At 37.5% G+C, this 10,251-nt stretch overlaps 1 protein-coding gene across 5 annotated transcripts in view; it reads left to right on the plus strand.

The window, feature by feature from the left end:
- Nucleotides 1–2,891, plus strand: part of EFEMP1 (EGF containing fibulin extracellular matrix protein 1) — a 57,037-nt gene extending 54,146 nt beyond the window's left edge. For all 5 annotated transcript variants that reach the window (XM_054473844.2, XM_054473846.2, XM_054473845.2 and 2 more), the window contains one exon: nt 2,265–2,891. In XM_054473844.2, coding sequence (XP_054329819.1) covers nt 2,265–2,426 — 162 coding nt within the window. In that variant the 3' untranslated portion in view covers nt 2,427–2,891. The remainder of the gene's footprint in view (nt 1–2,264) is intronic.
- The last annotated feature ends 7,360 nt before the right edge of the window (nt 2,892–10,251 follow it).

Genomic DNA, 10,251 nt, shown 5'->3' on the forward strand with positions numbered 1-10,251 from the left:
TCATGACCAACTTCTGAAAAGAAAGACCCAATGCAAAATGCAATCTATTACAATTATTTTTTCAAATAAAAAAGAATATAGTTCTTTAACATTTGATATTTTAAATTTGACATATTCTTGATATTTGTAAGAAATTTTCACTGAATGAATTTTACACAATTCAGATACTACCAATTAACTAATTCTAGCCTAAACAAATAACATTATTTTTAAAAACAAAATCTTAAAAAATAATTTTCTATTTTGAACTTTTAGCCATAATGTAAGAAAATAAAATTTTCTAGCAGAATAATCAAAGAGTGAAACAAAGTTCCAACATGTTTTTTCTTTGCAATTAAACATAGCACTTTTACAGTTATTTATTATTCATATCAGTGCATTTACTGACTTGATATTTTCAAATCAAAATACAGTGTTTTTCTCCAGTGAAATCCTTATTCTCATGACTGATAGAAAACATTGCCAGTTTTGATAGTTCCAGAGTTAATGTTAAATTATTTGAAAGAAAATTATTTAAAATAATAAAAATAGACATTTCAAGACTATTTCTTATCACATAATTCAAAAAGTACTTGGATCAAATCCTACAGAGTTTCTCCACTAAAATTCTACTTGTGCAGAGGGCATTGAAACACATGAAAATCAACAGCAGGTTAATTAGGTTAATTAATTAGGTTAATTAAGCACCTACTACATGCTCAGCTCTATGCTAGGTGTCATGAGGAATTAAAAGGACATGTAATGCACATTTTCTGATTTCAAGGAGCTTTAAATATTATTGTGTAGAAAAAGTTAACATCTATGAAAATAGAAGGGGGGCAATTTTGTGCTTAATTCCATGGTCCAAATACATCAAAAAATCAATGTGGGCTGTCAAAGAAGGTTTCTTGATAGTCACGAGTCAGCCTGATTCTTGAAAGGATATGTGGAATATAAAATTTTATTTATATTCCTTTTGAGAAAATACTGAGAAAACCATCTTCCCTGGAAAAGAGAACATATTGTAAAGAAAGTACATGAAATTGAAGGTTGAATATTCAACATCCCCCACACTGCCCCAGTGTCTCTGCTCCCTTACTGAGCCTTACTATTATTCTTCCTAGCCCTATCACTAGCTAGTCTAGTATTCACTGAACTATGTCATCCACTAGAATATGAGCATAATGAGAGCAGAGACTACACCTGTCGGTTCACTATTCTATCCTCAGCACATAGAATGGTACCTGTCACATAGCAAATGCTAAAATAAAATTTAAATGAATAAATTAATTCAATCAACACCTTCAAGGTGTTATTATTACCTACAACTATTGTTTACAAGAGGTATGCACCATGGAAGATCCTGGAGACACAACAATGAAAAAAGCCAAGCCAGTTCCTGCCCCCGAGGAGCTTGTAGTCAAGACATTGAACAAGTGATCAGAAAGATGCTGACTGCTGCAGCAGAGGGTTGCAAGCTGCTCATGAGTATATAACAAGTAGACCTAACCAAAGCATTCTCTCCCTTGGTTTAATGTCCACCCATTGAGGTGATTGCTAAATCCTAATCCATGACTCTATCCCTTGTCATTCAAACTCACACATCCACTTACCTGCCTCTCCAACCTCATCTCCCTCCACTCACAAGAGCCCATCACATTCTTCATCAAAATGAAACTGCACCCAGTTCTTCTGAACATATTACTTTACAAAACTTTCATTTGTGCCTGGTGACTCTCATTAGGCATTCAAAAGCTTTCCCTCAGTGCTTCAGGGCTCTTCCTTTTCTTCCCTTTATGTATCTTCATACGTACCCTGCATAACCTCGTATATCTTAGCATTTACCATATTCTCTTGAAAAACTGTTTCCATTTCTCTTTACTTACTAGAATGTAAACAGATGCACAATGTTGAGAAAATGAAAAGTGACAACTTTGTTTACAAGTTCAGAAATTATCAGATTCTCAGTTAAGCTCTAGTCTCTGTAAAGTCCACAACTACTCAATAAAAGTGAAGAAAAATGTTAACAGAGAGGGAGGAATCAAAAACAAAGAACTATTTAAAAAAAAAAAAAAAGCAAGTCCTTGAAACTTGGAGCTAATGACTGTATTAGACAAGCGATGAGAGCCAAGAAGGGTTGAAACCAAGAAGGGACCAAGTAGTGGCTCTTTTATACCACCCTCAAAATTCTCCCCCTAATTTTTGTAGGAGGTATACTAACAAAGCATAGAAACTCCGATCCAAGAAAATTATTCTCTTCCTTTCTCTATTTTCTTTTATTTTAGCAAACAAGTCCTGTAAGTGCAATGCTTGTGCTCGTGAAGTCATTATCAGGACCAAGAGAACATATCGTGGACCTGGAGATGCTGACAGTCAGCAGTATAGGGACCTTCCGCACAAGCTCTGTGTTAAGATTGACAATAATAGTGGGGCCATTTTCATTTTAGTCTTTTGTAAGAGTCAACCACAGGCATTTAAGTCAGCCAAAGAATATTGTTACCTTAAAGCACTATTTTATTTATAGATATATCTAGTGCATCTACATCTCTATACTGTACACTCACCCATAATTCAAACAATTACACCATGGTATAAAGTGGGCATTTAATATGTAAAGATTCAAAGTTTGTCTTTATTGCTATATGTAAATTAGACATTAATCCACTAAACTGGTCTTCTTCAAGTGAGCTAAGTATACACTATCTGGTGAAACTTGGATTCTTTCCTTTAAAAGTGGGACCAAGCAATGATGATCTTCTGTGGTGCTTAAGAAAACTTACTAGAGCTCCACTAACAGTCTCATAAGGAGGCATCCATCATAACCATTGAATAGCATGCAAGGGTAAGAATGAGTTTTTAACTGCTTTGTAAGAAAATGGAAAAGGTCAATAAAGATATATTTCTTTAGAAAATGGGGATCTGCCATATTCGTGTTGGTTTTTATTTTCATATCCAGCCTAAAGGTGGTTGTTTATTATATAGTAATAAATCATTGTTGTACAATATGCTGGTTTCTGTAGGGTATTTTTAATTTTTTCAGAAATTTTAGATTGTGAATATTTTGTAAAAAACAGTAAGCAAAATTTTCCAGAATTCCCAAAATGAACCAGATATCCCCTAGAAAATTATACTATTGAGAAATCTATGGGGAGGATATGAGAAAATAAATTCCTTCTAAACCACATTGGAACTGACCTGAAGAAGCAAACTCGGAAAATATAATAACGTCCCTGAAATCAGGACTTCCACAAGATGCAGAACAAAATGAATAAAAGGTATTTCACTGGAGAAGTTTTAATTTCTAAGTAAAATTTAAATCCTAACACTTCACTAATTTATAACTAAAATTTCTCATCTTCGTACTTGATGCTCACAGAGGAAGAAAATGATGATGGTTTTTATTCCTGGCATCCAGAGTGACAGTGAACTTAAGCAAATTACCCTCCTACCCAATTCTATGGAATATTTTATACGTCTCCTTGTTTAAAATGTCACTGCTTCACTTTGATGTATCATATTTTTAAATAAAAATAAATATTCTTTTAGAAGATCACTCAATCTTTGGAGGCTTTTCAGCGTAGTCAGTAGCCCCCAATATAATTTTTATATCTGGGATAAACATCAGTTATAGGTGCCAGCGCAAGAACTACCATTAGATTTTTTTTTTAATAAATAAACTGGGAGATGAGGAACCAAAAAGACAGTTAAAATCATGCCACAAAACAGCCAACTTTTTCTTAAATCTAGTTTCACAGCATATATGCATAACCTCTGTCACCAGGTAATCTTGCTGCTAAAACAAATACCTCTCAAAGAGTTGACTCATGTGCAGAAATTGCCAAAAAGAAAGTTCAGCAAAAGCCCAAGGAACAAAACACAAACTCCTTCTGTGAGAGTAGGGGATGAGCTCTTAAAGGTTAAAGGGGCACAGAAACAGTGGAGAGAGAACAGATCTGACCAAGAGACAGCACAGAAGCAGAGTCAACAACCAGCCACAACACAGCAAGACTGTTGAGTTCATTCCTCTTACCCTGTCTACATGATTGCTTACAGTCAAGATAAATTACAGCTTGATCTAAATGTTTCCATTTTTAATCAATCTAGTGATTTTCCTACATATAAAAACAGCTCTCAAGTGAGAGCTGGGAATAGCAGCAGTTAAAGAAAAAAAGCCTAAGACCTTTTTCCAACACATTTTTCCCTCTTAAACAAGAAGACCGGTCTTGTCTGTAACTCCCCAGGGAATTGTAGAAGAAACAGGAATCTCTGAAATGTTTATGCTAAGCCCTGGCCCTCAATTTCTACCTCCAAATATATATATATATATATTCTGGGCCTACGGAAGCCATTAACTGCAGACAAGATGTTTGCCCTTTTATCCCAAAGCCTAGTCCTACCCACAAATCACAGACACATGGAAGAGGGTTGATACTGAAGTTTCACTGAGGCAATTTCCTTGTTCTGTTGTGATAAAATTTACCATTTTAGACATTTTAAAGTGTACAGTTCAGTGGCATGGAGTACACTCAGAGTGTTGAGCAAATATTGTCACTATCTAGTTCAGGGGCCCCCAACCACTCCCCCAACAACTGGGCTGCAGACTGGTACCTCTCCATGGCCTGTTAGGAACTGGGCCGCACAGCAGGAGGTGATGGGTGGGCGAGCATTACCACCTGAGCTCTGCCTTCTGGCAGATCATCCCAGCATTAGATTCTTATAGGAGCATGAACCCTATTGTGCATGCAAGGGATCTAGGTTGTGTGCTCCTTATGAGAATCTAATGCCTGGTAATCTGAGGTCTGAGGTGGAACAGTTTCATCCCAAAACCATCCCCTCACCCCTCCCCACCCTCACCCCCCACTATCCCCACCCATGGAAAAACTGTCTTCCACCAAACCTGGTGCCAAAAAGGCTGGGGACCACTGATCTAGTTCCATAACATTTCATCACTCAAAAATAGACCCCATACCTGTTAACAGTCAGTCCCATTTCCCCTTCCCATAAGCCCCTCTGGGAGTCAACATTAATCTACTTTCTATGGATTTGCCCATTCTGGACATTTTATATAAATAAGATCATACAATAATATGTGGCCTTTTGTGTCTGGCTTCTTTCACTCAGCATAATGTTTTCAAGGTTTAGCCATGTTATAGCATGTGTCAGTACTTCATTTCTTTTTCCAACTGAATAATATTCCATTGCATAGATCTATCACATTTTGTTTATTCATCAGTTAATGAACATCAGCTGATAAGCTGTTTATACCTGCGATTATTCTTTTTCAATCTTGGGTGTCAAAAAGAAACTGTTTCCTAGACTATTCATCCACTAGTTTCACAGCCTAAATTCAACCATTTTTAGTTTGGCTTTTGACTAAAAAGAATAGCAAGTTTAAAAAAATTGTTTTAATTCATGGAAGCAAAAACCTGGAAAAAGCTTTGAGAAGCTAATACATGAGTTCCTTTATAGGTGCAATCATCCTCAATAAACGTAAATATTTCATGCTCTCTTAATTTGAAATTGAAAATAAATGTCATGTCTAAAAACAATCAAAGCAGTAAGACAAAATTCTGCTGTTTTCAAACTACACATGATTCTTTCCTTCCCTCCATGAAAATCGCTGATTTAAGCCTGCTCCCATAGATGAAAATTATGGAAATAATTTATTGTCACAGTCATTTATTATTGTAATTTTCTCAGCATTTATTGAGAAAATTCTAAAGTAATTCCTTCCAATGTCTAATAGTGTGATGGTATAGAAGAACCAAGAGTCTATCTAGTCTTGGTTCTAAAGTAACCAGCCAAGAGATCTTGGGGAAGTCACTTAGCTTCTCAGTACCTTGGTTTCATCTATAAAAGAGGGATATTGAAACAAGGTGTTCCTCCAGCTTTGAAAACCAGGTGTGGTGGCTCCCACCTGTAATCCTATCACTTTGGGAGGCCGATGCAGGTGGATCACTTGAGCCAGGAGTTCAAGACCAGCATGGACAACATAGCGAAACTCCATCTCTACAAAAACATACAAATATTACCGAGGTGTGGTGGCATGTTCCTGTACTCCTAGCTGCTTGGGAGGCTGAGGTGGGTGGATTACTTGAACCCAGGAGGTAGAGGTTGCAGTGAGCTGTGAGTGCACCACTGCCCTCCAGCCTGGGCAACAGAGCAAGACCCTGTCTCAGGAAAAAAAAATTATATATATATATATATATATGCGCCATTGAAAGAAGAGTTAGCTCTATTTGCCAAATCTTTGAAAGCATCTGAGTCTTCTTTGTAAGCAGCGACTATTGGAAAGCATTATCATTGGTGGAAGAAAAAAATGAATAGTGCCCACCCAAAAAAACGTTATCTTCACTTTATGGTCTCATTATTAACGCTGAGGACATAGGAAATAATCCAATTTAACTATGTTTTTTAAATTGCAATTCAAACAACAGTTACTTTTAGTATTCACTCTTATGCATGTTTTTGCTCCTTTCCACTGAAACTAATTGCAATCTGATTACTCATGTTAAACTGGAAGTCATTTTACCTTATTTCACCAGTGGAAAAAATGGCCAGTCATGAGTTCCCACACTTCCAAACATGCTTTCAGGGAAATGCCTATGTTTTTACTCAGTGAGCCTCAGTAATGAGGACTGACGTAGATGTTTCCAACACTTCACTGTTCTAATACCTGTGGCCTGGGCTCTGAGACTTCCATGCTCTCTGGCTGGACACAGTTATTTTTTACAGTGGTTAGGAAAGACCTCTTGGTTGTTAAGCTCTCTAAAAGAGAATAATTTAACTTCAGCTGCCAAATTTCCCTCTTAAGTAGTTTCTTTAACAATTGGCAATCTCCATCTCCTCCAAATATAAAATATCTCCTATTTCATACCCTTATTTTTAATAATAATAGGATTCTAGAACTTAGATACACCATCCTGTAAAAAATCTCTTATTTTTAAGACTTGCACAACATCGCAGTTTGTTGAGCAAGAGTGCTATGCCTAGAATGCAGTTCTTATGACTTAGATTAGGGCTCTTTTCATTGGCCATACTCCAAATTTCAACACCAACAAGCAGTCTCTTTCCTTTTAAACCCCTTCTTGAACAGTGTCCACTCCACATCATGGGCCAGCCTTTCTGGCTGCATGACTTTTTCATCGCTACTTTCACATGCAATCAGATTGAAATAACGTAGATACCACCAACCTGATTCTTATAACCTTCTTGAACTGTAGTTTACTTTTCTCTTTAACTCCAGACAGGCAGAAGTAATTGTGTTACCCAAAATACTCCTGAATTCAGGAAACTGAAATGCAAACACCAGTCATGTAGACCTCACTATACTTGAGAGGACAGCAGTTTCCAGAAGAAAAGAGGCTATTAGTAGCGATCCAAATGGATCTCTACTAATAATGGGGAGCTTTGAGAGCAATAGTGATTGATATGGTTTGGATGTTTCTACCCTCCAAATCTCATGTTGCAATGTGACCTCCAATGTTGGAGGTGGGGCCTGGTAGAAAGTGTTTGGGTCATGGGGTGGATCCCTCATGACTGGCTTAGTGCCCTCCCTGCAGTAACACATTCACATGAGACCTGGTTATTTAAAGGAGTCTGGCTCCTCCTCCTTTCCCTTGCTCCTGTTCTGGCCATGTGATATACCTACTTCCCTGCTTCGCTTTCCACCATGATTGTAAGCTTCCGGAGGTCTTCACCAGGAGCATACGGTGGTATCACATTACCTGTACAGCCTGCAGAATCATGAACCAATTAAACCTCTTTTCTTTATAAATTACCCAGTTCAGGTATTTATTTATAGCAATGCAAGGACGGCCTAACACAGTGGTGAAGATAGAATGAGTCTCACACTCCCCTGGTCCAGGAGCTGGACAAAAAAGCATACAGCGTCCTTCCTGCTGTAAGGATTATTATAAAGCCAAGGGTAAAGAACATTGCCGTTCCTTGACACTGGTTAACATTCATTAGGTGATTTTCGAAGGTGCAAATATGTACGAGGAACATCATCACCTAATGGCTTCTGTTTTAGAGGCCTAGAGTAAGACAAGATATCACACTATTAACAACTCAGTCCTCAATGGGGCTTTAGGTTCTTTCACATGTGAAAATGGCAAAAACACATAGGTATTTTTTAAATTATAATTTAAAAATATAAGTATTGAAGAGTAGAAATCAGCTAGAAACCAATCCCCATATATAGTACACGTACTAATTTCTACCACTCTTCGTTTACAAGGGAGATGCTTTAGTGAATTCAAATGATGGAAATGGAAAGATTGTTCAGTACCCTAAGGCCACCTGAACACAGCCCAGTGGGATTATTACTTTGGGGGAAGCTTCACAAATAAAAGTTTATTGTTGAATCTTGTTTCCATGACTTCAAGCAGTTGCTTGTGTTTTGAATAGTTATGTATGCTTCTAACTTTCTAACGCTCCTTTTAAAATATAGAACAGCTGCTGGTCTGCTCATATGTTATGCATAAGAAGCCCACAAGGGACAAGGCCCTTTATTAATATGTTGAATTATTTTTAACACAGTTATATTTCTATCCCAAATCATCATCTCTAAAAGATGGCAAGCTTCCATCTTCCCAGCTGGGGGGAGCACCTGCAAAATTCAAACCCAAATTGTGACACATCTGGTACCCAAAAACCAATCTTGTTTCATCTGGCCAGCAGACTAAAATATCAAGATGGTTGAACAGAAACAAGGCAAAAAGTTAACTGCCTCTTATATGCAGTCAATGCAGATGTCTAGTTAAGCTGTTTATATAGTAAGCGCATGTGTGTGTTAACGGAGCACAGACCCCTTTAATAAGCCAGAGTTGGAATATAAATGCAAGAGGATTTTAAAGACCTGAACGCAATAATTCAGTTCTTTTTTATCTTCCCATAGAAACTAAAGTAGTTTCTGCAAAATCTCAGCATGATATTTAAACAGATGCATATAACACAAACAAATGATTTTGTTGAGTTATTTGAGTATCTCCAAATTGTTTATTTCCTTTAAAAACCCCATTTTATATTTTTGTATTTTAATATTTACATTATGTTTCTTTAAGTGGTAAATTACTTGCATATGGCTTAAACAAGGTATCTTGGTTTGTGTTGCCCCAAATGCAGATTCTGACATAAAAACTGAGTTCTGGTAGGTTGGGAAGCAAACTTGAGTGAGTGGGGAAAGTGAGCCAGGGAAGAAAGAGATGCCAATGAATTCATGAGTAAATGAGTGGATCACCTCTGTGAGCAACTGTAGCTCAATTCCTCTGATAAATCATATGGAACTCACCTAAGAAACATTCCACTAGAGGCCACATGGGCTACAGCATTTATCTACCAACTCCCATCCCTGTGGTAAGTGTTGCCCATACACACTGCCTGCAGGAGGGTGTGCTTCCTCATACTGGAGAAAGCCCTCAGGCAGAGGGTAAGAAAGATAGAGGTTTGATAGAGGATGCTCTTGGCAAACTAGAAACTTCTACTGCACCATGCAGTAAACTCATATGGCTAAGGAGATCTGGGGCAGACATCAACATTTGCTGACTGACGCCAGTGCAATGCTTGATGAGTCTGACAAATGGAGCTTCTGTTACTTACTGGCTTGATGGCTTCATATCACATAAATCTCTTCCTTGACCTTTTTCTGTTCATTCTCCCATCTTTTCTTCCTTTTCCTCTCTCATTCTCTTCTTCTGCTCAGGCACTAACCATGTCCAAGGCTAATGGACATGGTTCAGCCAATGACACCGAATTAGATTCAAGGACACATATAATACTATGCAAAGTGGTATTGTATAGTTAATACCATGAGCCTATCTGATTCTACAGCTCATCACAAGTCCAATTGCAAAGTACTAAATAGAATGAGTAGCCCTTCAAAAGTGAATCTTCAGGGAAGCTAATGAAGCTAAAGCTTCAAGGCTCCTCCCTTGTACCAGCCCCTTCCAAGGTCCTGAAAGGGACCCTATGTTCACATAGTTATATATTTTTGTAAAATTTGTATAATACATTTTAGCTGTATTGGTTAGAATTACTCTTTCATCTTGGGCTCCCCCCATCACACTTTCACATGTCACGTGGCTCTGAAGTGGGTCAAAAGTATGTTTGAGATCCAGCCTGGGAAAGTGGAGTTAGGAGAGTGTATTTAGTTTGGATTTAGTAGGATATATTTATATAGTTAACATTCATTTCTATGTATGGTTAATTTGAGCTCCTGTCTGGGGTAGGAATAGCCTCTAGAAATATTCCCACCATCCTCTGTGTTGACCA

This window comes from Pongo pygmaeus, chromosome 12 (genome assembly GCF_028885625.2).
Source record: "Pongo pygmaeus isolate AG05252 chromosome 12, NHGRI_mPonPyg2-v2.0_pri, whole genome shotgun sequence".
Classification (NCBI taxonomy): Eukaryota; Metazoa; Chordata; class Mammalia; order Primates; family Hominidae; genus Pongo; species Pongo pygmaeus.